The sequence below is a fragment of the Pleurodeles waltl genome, chromosome 5 (genome assembly GCF_031143425.1).
Source record: "Pleurodeles waltl isolate 20211129_DDA chromosome 5, aPleWal1.hap1.20221129, whole genome shotgun sequence".
Lineage (NCBI taxonomy): Eukaryota > Metazoa > Chordata > Amphibia > Caudata > Salamandridae > Pleurodeles > Pleurodeles waltl.
In genome coordinates, this window is record NC_090444.1 from 706,191,404 (window position 1) to 706,210,369 (window position 18,966).

The following is an 18,966-nucleotide window of genomic DNA, read 5'->3' on the forward strand; positions in this document are numbered from 1 at the left end:
TGAAGTCGGAGACCACCATCTCCCCGGGGCTAAATAAAAAATACTGTGGGGTGCCGCGCAGACCAGCCACACCCCACGGACCACCACCTCCATGGGGCAAGTTACATTGTTACATTTTTTAAAGAAGGAGGGGGCACGCGGCCCCCCTCCCAGGCTATATACGGGCCTGGGGACCACCCACTCCCCAGGGCCAGCCTGTGCCAATTAAAGGAGGGGGTCCATGTGGTTCCCCTCCAGCTGCCATTAATGGCCCAGAAGACCACCACCCCCCAGGGCCCACTCCTCCTATCTCCTGAGGTGCCCACTCTCGGGAGAAAGATGTTTGCTTTAGGTTAGTGGGAGCTGTGACAGCTCCCACCAAGCAAAAGCAAACACTAACTCTGTCGCCAGCATGCAGGATCGTGAAAACTGCTCCCACTTGCTGGGAGCGGAGTTTTCATCTGTTTCCCTGCCCGCTGTCATGCAGGCTGGGAACCAGATGAAAGATTATTCCAGCATGCAGGAAGCGTTTTCCCGCACTTTTCCCAGGGCAATGGGCTGCTATCTAAAAGTTCCTGCCCCCAAGCGTGTTTCCCGCCGATTTTGGAGACGTGTTCTTGATGCACAGGAATATAATCGCATCTCCACCAAACAAAGAAGCACTTTCTTCTGTAAAGCACAAATCATCTTCAAGTCTTTAGCTTGACCAAGGCAAAGCAAGTGTGTTTTCCCTGACGTTCCACCTTAAAAAGTAATCTAAAATCCTTAATGGAGTTGTTTACATCGTTGCTCTTTCAATATCTTTCAATATCTTATGTAGTTAAACTACGAGCATGTAAAATGACCTAGAAACCCTGCCCATTTGGCCATACCCAATTTGTATTAGTGTATGCAAGATTATCCCACCTTTTTTCAGGGCGATGGACAGCTTACTAAAAGGCCCCGTGAGCAAGTTTCCCGACGATTTTGGAGATGTGTTCACAGGAATATGATTGCATCCCCGGGCCGCCAAACTAAGAAGCACTTACTTCTGTAAAGTACAAATCACCATCAAGTCTTGCGCATGCCAAGGTAAAGCATGTATGTTTGCTCTGCAGTTCCACCTTGAAAAGTTATCTGGAATCCTTGATGCAGGTGTTTGCATCGTTGCTCTTTCAAGTGCAATATCTTATGTAGTGATATTAAGAGTATGTAAAATGACCTAGAAGCCCCACCGTTTGTCCCCACCCAATATACATTAGTGTGTGCAAGGTCTTCCCGCCTTTTTCTAGGGTGATGGACAGCTTACTAAAAAGCCCCCTCAGGCACGTATCTGGCCGATTTTTAAGACGCGTTCTTGCTGCACAGGATTATGATCACATCTCCACCAAAAAAAGAACCACTTCATGAACGGCGTGGGATTGGGTGGTTATAGAGGATAGGCTGTAGGGCCTGGATAACCAACCCCTACTGCACGCGGCCAAAGGCCGGGCACAGCAGTCATCCCCTATCGCGCACGACCAAAGGCTGTGCGTGGTGGTGGCTGGATTAAGATAAAGTAATTACAATTGCTTAACGTTAAAAAAATCATTGAAATTCACTGGAAACAACAAACGTTGCAGGGATGTTATAGTTAGGAAATAGAATTAACGTTATATTTGATTCACATTTCAAAAGCATAAAACCACAGAAATTAAGCAGCGAAAGGTAGAATTATTTAAAGTAACTATAACTTGTGCCCTAAGGTAACTAGAACTGGCACCCTCGGCAAGCACTGGTAATTAACCCATATATTACATCATTCATGACATATTCTATGGCATCCTTGAAATTATCACTGCAATATTTACAATAAAGGTTTTGATGAGGATGCTGTGCATGGCGGGGGCACCACTGACATTCACACATTACTATAACAATATGATTTCTGATCAGGAAGAGTAGTTTTGAAGCCTAAAGAGTTTTCTGGATTCACATGCTGTGCATCTATTCACCCATCTATTGGCTTGATCCAACAATGTGTATGTCCTTTTTCTCGTTTCTGTTTTTTTTTTGGAGTGTGGGCATTGTCAACCTCCATTTGGTGGTAGTCAGTCCCGTGTGTGACATCAGACAGAGACTCGAAAGCTCCTATGCATGGTTGCCATCTTCTGATTCCTTTGTCTCCTGGCATCTGATATGTTTGGAACTTTCCTTGTTCTGAAGTGTTGCTCCTCTAGCCTGTTTGCTTTTACCCCCATCTCCAGGGAGGAGGGTAGGTCTCATGTGAATCCAGAACATTCTCCAGGCTGCAAAACTACTCCTACTGGAAAGCAATCATTTTGATTTTCAGCATGAATCCTTTTCTTAATTCACATGCTGTGCATCTGATTAGGTGATTAGGTAGTGGTATTTGGCTCCTTGGGTAGGCTGGGTTGAAATGTGGATGAGTTGGCAAACAGGTGTTAGGCCATAGAGTCATTTTTTGCACGGGAACGCCTACCCTGCATCTCATTAAGGCAAGGTAGGTTTCCACGTCCCAAAAATTACTTTATCTCCATAAATTTGGTGCTAGACGGGTCTAGCACCAAAGTATAAATATGGAGTTAGTTTTGCACCAAATTAGAGTTTTAACAAATGACGCTAATTTGGTGCAAACAGAGTATAAATATGCCCCTCTGTGCCTACTTGTGCTTCCTTGCTTATCTGATGGGCACACAGTTTCATGAAAATGTGTTAGGATGACCAAGTCACAGCTATACAGACATGACCAATGAATATGTTTGCTGGAAATGCTAGAGTTGAGCTCTTCTTCCTGGTTGAGTGTATCTTGGGGCATATGGGTAAAGTTTTTCATGCTCTTGTGTAGCAGGTCTGGATAGTTTCCACTATCCATTGTAACAGCATCCCCTTCACTACTGAAGTGCCCTTGCTTGCCCTGGCAAAGAAGACTATGAGTTGGTTCCCTTTCTGAATTGCCTTTGTCTATTCTAGTTAGCACTAGCGCTCGTCGCACGTCCAATGTGTGCACCACCCTTTTGGTCTGCGACTATGGATCCTGGAAAAAAAAGCAGTTAGATGCTGGGGCTGACATGGAATTGCAATACCACCTTTGATAGAAACTGTGGGTTTGTTCACAGGACAACCTTGTTGTTGTGGATTTGAAGGTATAGTTCTTGGAATGTGAGTGCTTGTAGCGCACTGACTCTGCAAAGGGACATGATCGTTATCATGAATGCTATCTTTAAGGTTAAAAATGTCAGCTCCATTTTGTGCATTGGCTCTAATTGCTCCGTCATCAGTTGTGCGAGTACTGTGTACAATTTCCACAATGGGGTAGGTGCTGTTCTTGGTGGCGCCACTTTCTTTGATCCCTTAAGCAATCTTTTCACTACTGGTAGTGTGAAAAGACTGTTCCCTGTTCCTCTTGTGTATACAACTATGGTGGCCAAGTGGGACTTTAGAGATGGTTCAGGTCAGTCTGCTGTCCAGTAGGTTGGTGAGGTTCGTTAGTACTGTACGGTGCTCTGTCCTTGTCTCCAATTTTTTTTTTTGTCCCTGTACCAGTGCATATGTCTGCTCCACTTGTCCGAGTAACACTTGCTAGTACTGGGTTTTTAGCCTCCTGTGGATTTCCATTATCCTGGTGGGTAGCTGTAGGTGTACAAACTCTGATTATTCAGGAGCCACACTGCTTAGTTGAGTGTGGCTGGTTCTGGCTGGTACACTCTTCCATTTTGCATAGTTAGCAGGTCCAATGTTGCTTTGATTAAAATGATCTGTTCTCTGGACATCTCTAGTAGGTCTGAATACCATGTCTGCATGGCCCACTGTGGGGCAATGAGTCTCAGTGACATTCCTGCTTGTTTGGCCTTATCCAGTACCTTTGGGATCAGGGGAATCGGTGGAAAGCCATATGCAAATCTTCCTGACCAACTAATCGACAGGGCATTCTCCTCAGATTGGTGGTATGGAAACCTGGTAGTAAAGTCGTTATATTCTGAAGTTTTCTGGACATGGGGCTAGGTCTATGTTTGGCATGTCCAAGCATCAGAATACGCTGTCCCGTACTTCCTGCTTTTTCTGCCATTTGTGGGAGGGGTTTTCTTGATTGCCAAATCTGTCTGCCTCTGTGTTCTGTTTCCCCAGGAGGTTCATTGTTACTGGGGTTGTGTTAGTTTGGGTCGCACATTACCATATCTCCTACGCTAGTCTCAAAGTGGGAAGGACTTTGTTCCTCCCTGCTTATTGAGGTAGAACATTGTTGTTGTGTTGTCCAGTTGGATGAGCACTGTCTGTCCCCTTACATGTGCCTGAAATGCATTCAGCGCTAGGAAGACAATCTTTAGTTCCAGGTAGTTTAAGTGCTTCAGGGCAGCTGCAGTACTCCAGAACCCTCTGACCTTCTAACTGTCCATGTTTTCTCCCCAGCCTTTACAAGATGCATCTGTCGCTATGGAGACCATGGGAGAATGGATTTTGAAAGGTCTCCATTGCATCAAATTTGTCAGGTTACACCATTCTATTTCCTTTTGCACCCTTGCTGTGACAACCACTAGATTCTCCTAGCTCCCTGTGGCTTGTGACCATCTGTTGCAGATTCATTCCTGTTTGGGTTGCGTATGAGGTCTCCTATGCGGTATAGGGGGATGCATGACATTTCATGACAGTCCTTACTGTCAGAGACTGCCCCTTCTGGTAGAGGCAAGCTTACTCTGCTATTGTTGTTGCTCTCTTGTGGATTGGGTATACCTTTGACATCTTAAATCCAGGGCTTCCCCCAGGAATAGCTTCATCTGTCCCGGATGTGGTGAAGATTTCTTGTGGTTTATGGTGAGCCCGAGGAGTTGTAGCGTGGTGATTACTGTGTGCATGTCTTGGTGGAATGTTTGTTTTGAATTTGCCTTAACCAACCAATCGTCTAGGTATGGGTAGATGTGTATATTGTATCTTCTCTGGTGTGCATCTACAAGTGCTAGGCATTTTGTGATCATCCTTGAAGCAGATTTCTAAAGTGCAGCACTGCAAATTAGTAGTGTACCTTTTTCAGGACCAAACTGAGGTATTTCTTGGCCGCTGGTTCATTGGTATGTGCAAGTAGGCATCCTTTAGGTCTAAGGGGGCTATGTAATCTCTCTTCCTTAGAAGTGGGGTTACTTTTTGTAAAGTTGTCATTTTGAAGAGTTGAGTTTGTATGAACTTGTTTGAATATCTGAGGTCTAAGATCGGTCTCAGTGTCAAGTCTAGTTTTGGAACTATGACACTGTGTAGACGTTACCGCCTGCCACCAATAGAGGGAAACTCTATATAGTCTCTTTTTTGGGAAAGTTCCTTGTCCTCTTCTTGCAATTGTGTGAGTTCCTGTTCCTTAAGGTACTTACTCTTGGAGGAACATGTGGTGGTGGTCTGGTGAGTTATATGCTGTAACCGTGTCTTATTGTGTTTAAGATCCAATTGTATGTGGTGATTGACCTCCACTTCTGGCGGAATCCTCCTATTCTTCCTCCCACTGGTATTCTGTGGTGGGGCTGCGGGGCAAGGGAGTATCTAGTTTGTTGATCCCACTCCTCTTGGGGCATGTCCTCTTTCTCTTGCTCTACTTCAAAAGGTCTGCCTAGCTGTGTGTTCCCATATGTGGTGTGCAGCCTGCTGCGTCACTTGTTGGCCGAAGCTCTGTTGTTGCTGGTTGGCTGCTGGAAGGCCAGCCCTGCTCACTGGTCTCCTGGCAGCCCTCTTCCTCTTCTGAAGTATCCCCTGAGCTGAAGTGCCCTCATTGCTTTTCCATTGTCACTATCCTTCTTAATTTGTTGCAGCACTTAATCCACAGCCTGTCCGAAGAGGCCCTCGCTGTGAAAGGCATATTGATGACTGATGCCTGCACCTCTGGTTTGAAGCCTGAGACCGTCAGTCAGGCATGCCTCATGAGTGTGGTGCCCATGCACATCTGTCCACTGGCTGTGTCTGCTGCATCCAGCGCAGACTTAAGGAAGGAGTTGGCAATGGTTCTTCATTCATGGACAACAGCCTTGGCTCTCTTATGGAACTCCTCTGGGAGGAGTTGCATCAGTCCCTCAATCTCAACCTCAACCTCGTCTAAAGGTTGGTGGCCAAATCCGTTGAGAATGGCACTGGAGTTGGCTATCCTCCATTGTGTGGCCGCTTCTCTCTCTCCATCTTCATGCCCACCACATCCAATCTCTTACTTTTCTTCTCTGGTGATGTTGCAGTTAATGTGGAGCTGTGGTTCTTCCTTCTTGCAGTCGCTACAGTGATGGAGTCTGCAGATATGTTCCCCTCTATGTATTGGGAGTCCTATGTGGAATGTTTATACTTTTTCTCCACATGTAGTGTTACTGCCCTTGCCATTACTGGCTCTAAGACCTCCTTCTGCTGACCTAGGATGCTGGGGAGTATGGGCAGGTAAAGATTTTCATTCTGGAAGGGCATGAGAGTTTTCAATAGGAAGCACAAGTCTTCTTTTTCCTTCTCCAGTTGAACACCATATGTGTATGCTGCCCTTTTGATGAGGCTGTTGTACAAGGACAGGTCATCTGGTGGTGAAGGCCTTGATAGATAGTTATCCACACCCTCCTGGGGAGACTCATCGTTGAGATTGTGCTGCATGTCCTCGAACTGCCCATGTGCCTCAAACGGTGTTGATTTGTCATCCTCAAAGAATTCTTCCTGTTCTTCCTCATGAGGCTTCTGAAATAGGGTACATCAATGTCTGCCTGCTCGTCCTCCATCTCTGTAGTTCCCAATGGTCTTGCCAGAATGCAAAAATCCTTCAAGGAGTCATCATACTTCTTTTCTCTCTAAAGGAGGGTTGCTGCCATTTTGACCTTGAGTCTTTGTTTCTTGCATTTGACCTTGAGCGCTCTCTGGGGCAGTTTTAAGATCCCCTAGCGCCTCCTTGTGCCACATTAGCGTCCATTTTTGTTTACGCTAATGTGGCCCAATGAGGCAAAATCACTGAGCCAAATTTACAAAGTAGTGGAATGCATGCATTGCGCCACTTTGTAACCCTTTGCGCTACGTTATGCATGTGCCAGGCATAATGTATGCAAAGGGGTGTTCCCCTGTTAGGGAGGCTGAAAGAATTGTGCAAAGAAATCTATGAGATATCTTTGTGTCATTTGTGTTGCCACTTTTTACGCCTGCTCAGAGCAGGCGTTAAAAGGAGGCACACCATTGTTTACAATGGGTCTCAATGGGCTTTGCAAGATTAGCATACATTTTTTTTACACTAATCCTGCAAAGCTCCGAATTAGCGTCAAAAAGTCTAACGCTAGTTCCCTAACTACCACAAAGGTGCGGCGTATATAAAATATGGCACACACATGGTGGCATTATGGGGGACACTAAGGGTCTCTAGAAAAGTAGCGCTGCACTACGGGGAGCCCCACTTTTCATAAATCTGCCCCTTTGTTCGGCATTGAGCATGGGTGATGTCTTTCTTTTGAGGGTCGGTGGATCACTCTCCTTTGCCTCCTTGCCCTTTTCCTTCGCTCCCTCTGAAGCACCCACTTGTGTTGAGGGTTTGGTCAATGGTTTGCCCCCATTGATGTCCTTTGGTCGGGACCCCTGTGGCTCCTTATGCTGTCCTGCAGTCGTCGACACTTCAGCACTGAGTCTGCTTTCGAGGACTTAGAGTCCAATGACAGTGTATAATCCTTTCAGCACCTTTGTCACTTTCTGCCATTTTCTTTCAGTGCCTCTCACAGCCTTCATCATCGTCTCCATCTTTTTGGTCCTAACTTTAACTACGCAGTGGTGACCACAGTGGAATATATATCAGAGATAGCTGCTGCTGTTAATGATCCAGAAACATCTTCCTGGTTGTTGTCTCCCATTGTTTGTTGCAGTGAGCGCTCTTAGTCTAAACTCAACTGCTATGGACTTCTGCTCTTTCAAACATGGTGCTTCTTCCCCTTGTTAATAATGAAGTGTTCTTGAGGAGAAAATTTGCCTAAGTTGGCATCCAATCAAGAATGCCAGAATGGTCTTTAAAATGTGAATTAATCTCCAAACATCACAGGAAGTACAGCACTTATTGCTAGGAGTGCCAAATTAAGGATCACATGAGAGGGGGTGTAGATTCAGCATACTTGAAAAAAATGTTTAGTTGGGTGCAAACAACACCCTTATTTTGGAATGTGGACCAAAGGCACAATTGAGGGGACTTTTGTAGGAAGCCAAAGTTTTGTTCTTTAATTTTGATCATCCTAAAAGTCTGTAGGTGGTCTTTACACTAGCTTAGGCAAAGTGATTTGATGCACTAAAAACAGTGGGAACAGTCCCTGGCCTAAAACACTATGCCACAGACTCAATACACCTAAGAAGGAACCTACTGTCCATGGTCTAGTTCTAAAGTCATGGACTACAGGCATCATTTTAGGTATATCTAGTCCACAGCCTAGTCCTCAAGACCCCTGTAGCTCCTTATGCTGGCCTTCAGTCGTCAGATACTTTAACACTGAGTCAATTTTTGAGAACTTAGAGTCAGATTACTTAGCGTATAAGCCTTTCAGCACCTTTGTTACCTTCTGCCATTTTCTTTGGGCGTTTCTCACAGCCTTGGTCATCGTCTCCATCTTTTCAGGTGTCGGCGGTGTTGACTTAAGCTTCCGACTCTCCTCCCTGCACTGGTTCGGCCTCGTCGATATCTCTTCATCCTCATTGGATAGGCCAAGGTCCTTCAGGAATTCCTGTGTCTTGTGAGTGCTCGCCATGGTGTGGTGCACTGGTTATTGTTGGAGTCTTGTCTTGAGTGTCTTCGGCACAAATTTTGCCCTGGCCTTTCATTTCTTATCTGTTATGGTCCTTCTGCAGGCACAGATTGCAGCCCTTGTGTGGATTGCTCTGCATGAACTTGTGGTGGAATTTGGGGCAGAATTTAAAGGCAGTATTTTTCAATGAACCTCTGCCACCTCTCTCTTCTTCATTCTATGGCCATGTGGAGTTCGCCAGAGGCTTCCCCTGTTGGGGCAGTGAAGGCTCCCCTTCTCTGTTCTTTGGTTCTTTCCATGGCCTCTGGCGTTCTCCAGTGTTTTCCAGAGCTAAACCACTGTCTTTCTTCTGGTCTTTCCAAAGATTCTTCGGGGCTCCTCTGTCATGCTTCCAGACCCAACAGCTGGAAAAAAACATCTGAAAATAATATGCACAGGAACTTCTGGGAACATTCTAACATCACACAGGTGATGGACTTACCACCAAATGGTGACTGACGACGCCCACACTCAAAAAAAAGAGGAAGAAAAGAGAAGAAGGACAAACATGATTCTGGACCCAACCACTAGATGGTATAGATGCACAGCATGTGAATCCAGAAAAAGGATTCATGCTGCATGTTACTTTAACCTTTGTTTTTTTTCAGTGAATTTCTTGAGTTTTTTTTAACACAAAGTAATATTTTAGTTTGATACTTAAAGGCAACCCCGCCACGCACGCCCTTTTTTTTCCAACCCCTTAGAGTAGCCCCCCATTGCTGAGGCCTTTTGTTTTTTTTAAAGGGGAAGGGGCACACAGCCCCCCTCTCTGGGTCACTTCAGGCCCCAGAGACCCCATCCCCTGTGGCCTTTTTTTATTTTAATTAAGGGCAGGGGGCACACATCCCCACCCTGCCCAAGCTAATTGTTGCCACAGGGATCCCATCCCCTGTGGCTAAAAGAAATTTGTAAGGGAAGCATGTGCCCCCCTCCGAGCCACAAGGGGCCCCGGTGACCCCGTTCATCTGGGCCAAAACATATATGTTAAGGGGACGAGCCCCGTGGCCCCAGCTGGCTCCCAGCATGCTGCGGAAGGCAAATTGCATGCTGGCCAATGGGAGCAGCTGTTTGTACTTGCTCCCGCCAGGTAGAAGCAATGAAAGTTCCCTTGCTGCAGGATTGCAGGCAGGGAAATACAGGTCTGCTTCCATCCGGCAGGAGCATTTTTAAAGCTCCTGTCAAGGGAACAGACATGCCTTCACTGCGTGTGCTTCTCAGGACACAGTAATTGAGATGGCCCTTCTCCACCTTTTTATGGAATTCACCCAGGCCTATTATAGCATTGCGCCACTCTGTAAATACGGCACAGGGATTTCGTCCTCGTTGGGCCACATTAACATCAAAAATAATTACTTTAATGTGGCGCAAGGTGGCGCTAGGGTACTATAAATATGCCCCTTTTATCTATAGTTCTACTGCCATGCTAAGGTTTGTGAAAATCTGTTCAGTGACTTTTGCTGCACGCACAAGCAAAGTTTCCTGTGGGACCTTAAATAGGAAAACACTTCTTTTATAGACCATCCCCCTTTACTTTTTCTCCATACACAGAGCTACACAAAAATTGAGATGTCTAATCTCCAATGACTGTGCTTTTTCATTTGCCAAGTTTTGTGCAGATCCGTCCATGGGAATCAAAGTTATAGGTACATCAAAAAAATAAGTTTTCAAAGGAAAGTGTCCCTGAAGTGTAACTACACAGTGGCGACTGCCACTGCATAATATATATTGGCATTGCCCGTAACCACTCCCTGTAGTGCACGGCCGTGCGCAGAAGAGGTGGGAGATAGGTATATTATTAAAGAATTGAAATTCACTAAAAAAACACTTAGTTAAAAACTGAGTTATGGGTCTGGCTCGAAAGAGAAAAAACATGAAATTTGCTAATTAAGGTTACCATTGTACATAACACCCTGCACAGACCAGACTGCAACACTGCACATCATCAGTGAGTAGTCTATGGAATGGAATGTTCATCCACCTCTATGTCAACTTCATTGACTATGAGAAGGCATTTGACAGCGTGGACAGAGAGACCCTTTGGAAATGCCTCCACCAGTATGATTTGCCAGATAAACTCGTAAGAATCATCAGGAACTCTTGCGAGGGAATGACATGCAAGATAGTCCATGGAGGACAACTCACTGAAGCCTTCTAAGTGAGGACCGGAGACTTCCAGGGTTGTCTCCTCTCACCTTTTATCTTCCTGCTAGCCATAGACTGTATCATGAAAACATCCACATTAAGGAAAAGAAATTAGATCCAGTGGGCACCTTAGATGCAGCTCGGCAACCTGGACTTTGCAGACGGCTGGGCCCTGCTCTCCCATACCCATGTGCAGATGCCTGAGAAGACCGGCATAGTGACAGTCAAGACAGCACAACGTGGCCTCAACACCCAGGGGAAAAAACAAGAACCTGAAGGCTAACACAGCCAGCAAAATTGCAGTAACTCTTGCAGGCGATTCACTGGAAGAGGTTGAGGTCTTCCCCTACCTGGGAGTGCCACAGACAAGCAGGGCCGCACAGACGCTGACGTCAAGGAAACAATTGGCAAAAGCTAGGGCTGCCTTCATTAAACTAAAGAAGATCTGGAGCTCCAAGGATGTAATGCTGCAAACCAAGATCAGTCTTTTTAAGACCAACGTAAAATCAGTCCTCCTATATGGAGCAGAAACTGGACGACAACAGTGACCACCACAAACAAAGTTTAGACCTTCATCAACACTTGTCTGAGGAAAATCTTCCAAATCCGAAGGCCAAACATCAACAGCAACAATGACCTATGGAACCAGACTTTTCCAACTGCCCTGCTCAAGAATAAATCATGGAAAGACGCTAGAGCTGCATGGGTCACACCCTTCGCAAGCCCACATCAAACACCACTTGGCAAGCCTTCACCTCAAACTCTAAAGGAAAAAGGAAAAGAGGAAGACCAAGAAACACCTTGCATCGAGGCCTTGAGGATGACTGAAAGGAGATGGGATACACCTGGAGTCAGATTGAAAGAAAAACCCAGGACAGAGAAGACTAAAGAGTCCTGGTTGATGTGTACTGTATGCGTTGGTAAAATGTTTTCCACATTCCAGCCACAACAATTTTTTCAGTGATTTTATACATATATACATTTAGCCTGCAATCATGCTCGCAAGTTTAGGAGTGGTTGCAGCATTTATTGCAGAGCAACACTTTAAAACATAATGAGTAACCAGACAAAACCGTAATCTGGCACTCGCACTGCATTGTGTGTTTAGCAGGATTCTAAACTGATTTGTTCTCAAAGTCAAACATTAACCAAATGCACGTTCACATTTGAGGGACTCCGATTTCTCGAATGTGGCTAAGGAGATTGTGAAAACGCTTTAAACCAACACTATATCCTGGAATAATAAACCTCTATTCTACTCCCTGGTTTAAGGGCGATGAATGCAGTTTCATTTCCAAGATACAAGTTGTGAATCGCTTCACTCTAATACTGTAGCAAATCTCATGTGCATATAGCATTTCCGTTTGTGATTACGGCTTAAGGGTGCCTGATGCCTGAAAGAGGTAGAGAATTGTGTTCTGTTTAGCCTGAAGTGAGTAGATAAGTGCCGTACCGAATCTCTCATTACCAGACCTGCCAATCTTGTCAGATGTTCCCACATACCAAACCTAGGCCTAGTGTGTGTTGTTAGGAACATGCATACTCCTTGGGTTCCGGCCTTTGCATATTCCCATCATCTGCATAATAGCAGCATAGGTTTAATTACTACATTCTCGTGGATCCTCCAGAGAAACATGAAAGGCTAAAACGATTCTGGAAATGCAATGAATACAGCAAAGAACGATTATAGTGACAAGGTGAAAAACTCCTGGTGGACTGTTATCTGGCTGCACAGTGTTTGGTTTTGGAGTTGGTTTGCATGTTGTTTCGTACCCTTCTGAAATAATAGAGACAAGCGAAAAACCAAAGGTATGGGATGTCCACAGAACACCTACCTGTGTTTAGGGCAATTCAAATTTTCAATTTATCATTTTTTTCCTGTCAAGGTAAAAAGCATACTACTTCCCCAGAACACTTAACTTCAAAGTCAGGCATATCGTTTTTATGTGGTCACAGGCTCAGCTTGTGTCTGGCCCTAGGTCTCCTTTTTTTTCAAATAATCTTTTTTATTATTTTTATTTGAGTCGACACAGTCACAAAGACACAAAGAAAACATTAAAACATCCAGGCCGCACATCCCTTCAGGAAAGGCCTTTTTGAACAGTAAATCGTTATTGGACCTAGTTTTCCTTTAACGTCATATCCCATCCTTCTCCGGCTTCAGCCCGCGGCACTGCCTCTCTACGTCTCTCTCCTCTCCTCTCTCTCCTCTTCTCTTGCTGTCTCACACATCATTATCTTTTTAGCATCGCATACTTTATTTTGTAACTTCGCCCTTTTCTAGAGTTGTATTTTTCGAGACCAATTGTTAAACAGACGTATCATTTACAATACACCTAAAGTGGGTTTGGGCTCGCCCCTTTCAACCACTGGCTGTCTTGGACCAGCCTCTTTTAGCAGTTGGCTTGAGACTTTGTCAATCATGTTTTGACGCAGCCCAACGTAGTATTCTTGTCACCTCTTACTTTAAGTATTGACTGTTTGAGGCTATCGTAACACTACTCACCAGAAGAGGCCAGGGTCATGATGCACGCGCAGGAATTGCACTGCACAGCAGCATCGTCCGATTCCAACAGTTCAAGCACTGGCTCCAGTAAACCGACTTCAACGACCACTTCTTTCTTTACTGTTCACGAACAAAGAAAACATGCCAAATTAAACAACCAGGATCACAACAAAAACGTGTTTCACTGACAACTTTAGAAAATAAACCAAAAGTCAATGATGCGTCATCATTGTGGCAAGGTAGGAAAGATTAGGGGCTCCAGCAGAGAAGCTACATTTTCAAGTAACATTGCTCATAACTGCGTGACGAGAAATGAAGGAGCAGTACTCCCATTACATGTTACAATGACACGACCTACCTTTTCAGATGCCACTACATACACAGTTAATCAATTTCAAAACAATCACTCGCTGTCACTTCAAGTAGAAATGTAGTGGTGCAGCATCATTGCGCGAAATTAACCATGGCACCATCAATTTACATTTCTGCATCGCTCAAAGTTGAAAAGGACACGTTTCTTACTATAATGACAGTCTATAAACTGAAGACTAGCGGAATCTCCAGTCCACATGACAGCAAATCAGATCAGTTTTTGAACAGAATACATTATTTGTAAGAGGAAGCCCTCTGTTCATGAGCGGCTGCATTCATACCCCATACCTCCTTATTGCTGCAGGAATCCTATACTCAAGTTCTAGCCAGCTTCTTCTCCCTAAGTCAGGCTCTTACTACCTCAACAGTGTGCGGGTCGCGGAGGACCAGACCCAAGCCAGATTTTCAGGATCGCAATTGACGCAAAACATCAGTTCTATTTTGTATTAAAATTCATGTTAAATAAATGTATCTTATGTCAATATACTGTAAACCTGTCATGACCAAGACCCTCCCACACCATCGTTAGTACTCCGTCCATTCATTTCCAGGCGGAAATACGGATGGCAGCTGGATCATTTAGGACTACAAGTCACACAGTCACAACAGTAAGTAACTTGTATTTAGTTCTACCTTCATCCGTCCTTCCGTAAGACACATGAACACATTTTAAAACAAGTGTAACCTTGTATAGTTCAAAAAAGTTCTCTAAAAGGATTTTGCAAAATTCAGATGTGTCTTAGAGTGGACATTCAGGCCCTGGTTTATACTTTTTGGTGCAAAACTGCACTAACGCAGTTTTGCACCAAAAAGTTTAGCACCGGCTTGCACCATTTCTGTGCACCAGCCAGGCACCATATTTATGGAATGGTGCAATCCGGTGCAAAGGGTAGGCTAGCGTAAAAAAAAATGACGTTAGGCGGGTGGTGCTGGTGCTGTAGAAGAAGGGGGTTTTGCACCAAAAAATGACATTAGGCAAGTTAGAGTAAAAAACAATAACTCTAACCTGCCTAGAGTCATTTTCTGACACAAAACCATCCATACCACATGACTCCTGTCTTAGAAAGGACAGGAGTCATGGCCACCACCCCGCTGGCCAGCACAGGGGACCAGGGTCCCCTGGGCATGACCATTGCACCCAGTGCCGTGTAGGGGGGCCCATTTTATTTTAAAATGCAATACTTACCTGTACTTACCTGTACTTACCTGGGATAGGGTCCCCCATCCTCCGCAGTCTCTCTGGTGTGGGGGGGTGTCCCTGGGGTCTGGGGAGAGCACCTGTGGGGTTATTCCATGGTGTTCCACCATGGAAATAGGCCCACAGGCCCCCTAACGCCTGCCCTTACCCAGGCGTTAAAAAATGGGGCAAAGCATTTCTTGACCCCTCCTCCCTCCCGTGGACCATTTTTGCATGGGAGTATAAATATAGCGTTAAGGCCATAGAGTCATTTTTTGCACGGGAACGCCTACCTTGCATCTCATTAAGGCAAGGTAGGTTTCCACTTCCTAAAAATGACTTTAACTCCATAAATTTGGCGCTATGCGGGTCTAGTGCCAAAGTATAAATACGGAGTTAGTTTTGCTCCGAATTAGAGTAAAAAAAATGACGCTAATTCGGTGCAAACAGAGTATAAATATGCCCCTCAGTGTTATCTATCCAAAATGATGACATCATTCATGATGGCTTTACAAATTCCGTCTAACAGTAAAGGCTACCAATGCTGCCAAGGCACTCACAATATGGATGCCCTCATCAGGAGGGATCCCAAGGACTATAGAGCAGTCCAGAGTACAACAGCCTACCCAATTCATACGTTTGGTTGCCTGTGTTAAGACCATGGCATGTCAAAAAAAGATTTTCTCAACCTAACAAGTATAAGCAAAATCAATGGATCGGGTTAGCCTTTACTGCTGACTCATAGATTGCTGCAGAAAAGGCCCTAGGAGGACGAGGCCACACGATAAGCTGTAATTACAGTGACCTCTATAGCCAGAAGAATGGAAGACACCTCTGAGTTGAGCACTGTACAATTCAAATCACACATTACCTCGCAAAATCAAGGTTTAAAGCTTATCACAAGGGTGTAAGCAGAACCTTGTTGTTGCCTCTAAATGACTTAAATAACTGAGTAGGACTCCCGCCATTACAGCAATGTTACTGTGGCAGAGGATAGATCACATGCACCAACCCCTATTTCACTCAACACAAAAAATGGTGCAAGGGTTCGAACCTATTGTTCAGCTTAAATGTAGAATTTTCTTGTATGCAGCCAGGGACCCAGTTGGGCACTTTTAAGTTCCCTAAAAGAATCCTGAAACTGGACCTCATCTGTGACCTCTGCAAAGACGAAAGATCAGAAGACCCCTTTCTATCAAAGATATGCACCCTCTTGAATGATAAGGATCCAAGCAGAGCTGCATGCCTGGTCATGTATTTGCCTAGAGACACTTGGGGGCAGATTTAAGGAAAGTCGTTGCGCTCCTTAGCGCCCCCCACTACCGCCACCATGTATGCGCTGTATCCAAGAAACGCACCATGGTGCAGGGTAGGGGGCAATAGCATAATTTTTATTGATGATATTGATGTACTCTGCAGTAGTAGCACCAAAATATTGGCGCTACTCCTGCAGAGTACATATGGGCCCATTGTATTCAGTGGTGTGCCCCCTTTTAACACCAGCTCTGAACAGGTATTTAAAGTGGTGACAAAATGACGTAAAGAAAATCTCTTAGATTTCCTTGCACCATTTTTTCAGCCCCCTCAACAGGGGACGCCCCCTTTGCATACATTATGCCTGGTGCAGGCATAATGTAACGCAAAGGGTTACAAAGTAGTGCAATGCAAAAAAATGTGACATGAGGTTCCTGATTCAGCAATTAAGGAAGGAAGTCCATGCCTTAAGTCCAATCTCACTCTCTCCAAAGGAAGAGACATGGTCAACCATATTGAAACCTCAGTAGCAGAACGAATGCATGAACACAATCCAGTGACAGTTTCCAAAACACAACTAATTTAACACCAGACCATGCTACGTAAGACTCTTGACAGACAGAACAGATCATGCAGAAATACTCTCCACATCAGAGGTGTAAACACTCAAGCCCCAAACATTGATCTTGATGCTGTCCCAGGGCTGTTCTGGGAAATAATATGCATACACAATGATTTTGAAATCATTCTTGATTGCACCCACTGAGTGCTTGCCATATTCCACATCAAAAACAAGTTGCCACCAGATGTGTTAACCATGGGTCTTTTCCCAGAGTTAAAGAAGAGATTCTCAGTACTAATCATAAAATGGAACAATTCCTGGTCTGGAGTGACAAGTACCCTTGTTATCTTATACTGATGTTAACAAGGAGATGGGAACTTAAAGTGTGGATTTGAATTTCCAAACATCATTCACTTACAGCAGTATACATGTCTCTGTCATGTCGACTGAGGAGGCAATGGAAATCCTAAAAATGGAACAGAGCTGTGGACCAGATATAGAGAGGTTTTTAGGGAAATGATAAGAAAAAATTCAAGCTGCGACAAACACACTGATAGAAAACAAAACCAGCAAGAGAAACAGGGAGATGAGATCTGTAGGATAAAATATGAACATCTACAGTACTGGACGGCTGTAATCTCACTCTATGGGAACATTACAAAAAAACAACGTTCATGCATGGAGTTACTGATGTTATCTGTTGGTAGTTGGAACACTGTGTTTTTGAGATGCAAATGCTCCAGCTTCATGACACGAGATAAGCAGATGTCGCTTCTGAAGAAGGACTAATAGCAAACAAAGAACATGACAGAGTTGAAATTCGCACAAGAATAAAGCTGTCCCTCCTGTTCATTGTTTTCTAGACTGTGGTTTTTCTGCGTAGTTAAGAGGCTGAGTGAGGGTGGTTTTCTTGAAGAAGACCGGGTGTTTTTCCCATTTCCACTGAAATTTGCTTTAGCATTTTTTTTCTTAGTCCTACCATTGGGGCATTCTTCAAAACCACTGCTACAATATCGTGGTTACTACTCTTCATATTTTAAGATATCTGTAAGTAACGGGGACCAGTAATCTCTATATTTTACAGGTATTCTGGTTAAACTGGGTGCTCTGCTGGGCTTGGGATAGCCCAGCCGAGCTATGTAGTTCCTCACACTGAAGATGTGCAATCCTGATGAAGTTGGTTGCCTCTGAGGTAGATGTCTTGAGGGATTTGAAACAGGTAATAATACTTCATGCACTGGCCTTTTGGCGTGATGTATAATTAAACATTTTTGTTAATATTTTTCTCATTTACATGGAGGACAGATTACCAAGTCTTAGAGGAAAAGAGAATCCCTGCACAATTGTAAATGGGGCTGAAACTGATGTGATTCACACGATGCATGGGGAGGCGACGGTTAACACAAGTACCACCAACACAGACATTTCCCCACTATTTATGGCAACACTTAAAAACTTTACTCTGAATGTTCAGGACCTCAACTTTACACTTAAAATAAAGGTGATACTGAAATGGTAGCACACAAACGAGCTACAACAAATTCATTTGAAATACAAAGAAAGGACAAGATTGAAGTCTACATAGTATATATCCAGCTGTAATCATCAGCCACAAACGAAATTAGGGGTGTAGCAAAACTTAGGGCCTAATTTAGGAGGCCTAGGCGCTATCTTAGCACCACCATAGCATCATTTGTTTTACGCTAAGGCAGCACTAAAGTGGCTTTTTATTTACAAAGTGGTGCAATGCATGCATTGCGCCTCTTTGTAAACCCTTGTGCCACTTATGCCTGCACCAGGCATAATGTATGCAACGGGGGCCTTCCCCTATTAGGGGGGGGGGCTAAAAAATGGCATCAGAGCAGGCGTTAAAAGGCGGCACACCACTGAATACAATAGGCCCCTATGTACTCTGCAGGAGCAGCACCACTTCATAAATCAGCCCCTTAGTGCAGGTCACTTATTGATGTTATACTCTCATTAATAAAAGGGTCCCAAATCCATTGTGATCAGATAACAAATCAGGATAAACTCTCCCAAGATTCCACACATACAAGTCAAAATAAAATAAAAAACTTGCATGTAGCATCCCAGTACTGAAATGTAACATCAGGGAATGCCTGGCTCACAACTTTGATGAATTAATAACAGTAGATATTTCTTGGAATGTCATTTTGAGTGCTTCCGAAGTAGCTACTGGGCGAAGTGTAGGTCATTCTGTCCCCACACCCGCAAACTGGGAGGCAGG

General features: G+C 44.5%; 1 protein-coding gene across 2 annotated transcripts in view; it reads right to left on the reverse strand.

The window, feature by feature from the left end:
- The window catches only part of LOC138295976 (uncharacterized), a 567,359-nt gene that overhangs the window by 339,668 nt on the left and 208,725 nt on the right, over positions 1–18,966 (reverse strand). For both annotated transcript variants that reach the window (XM_069234664.1, XM_069234665.1), the window contains one exon: positions 13,354–13,473. In XM_069234664.1, coding sequence (XP_069090765.1) covers positions 13,354–13,473 — 120 coding nt within the window. The remainder of the gene's footprint in view (positions 1–13,353; positions 13,474–18,966) is intronic.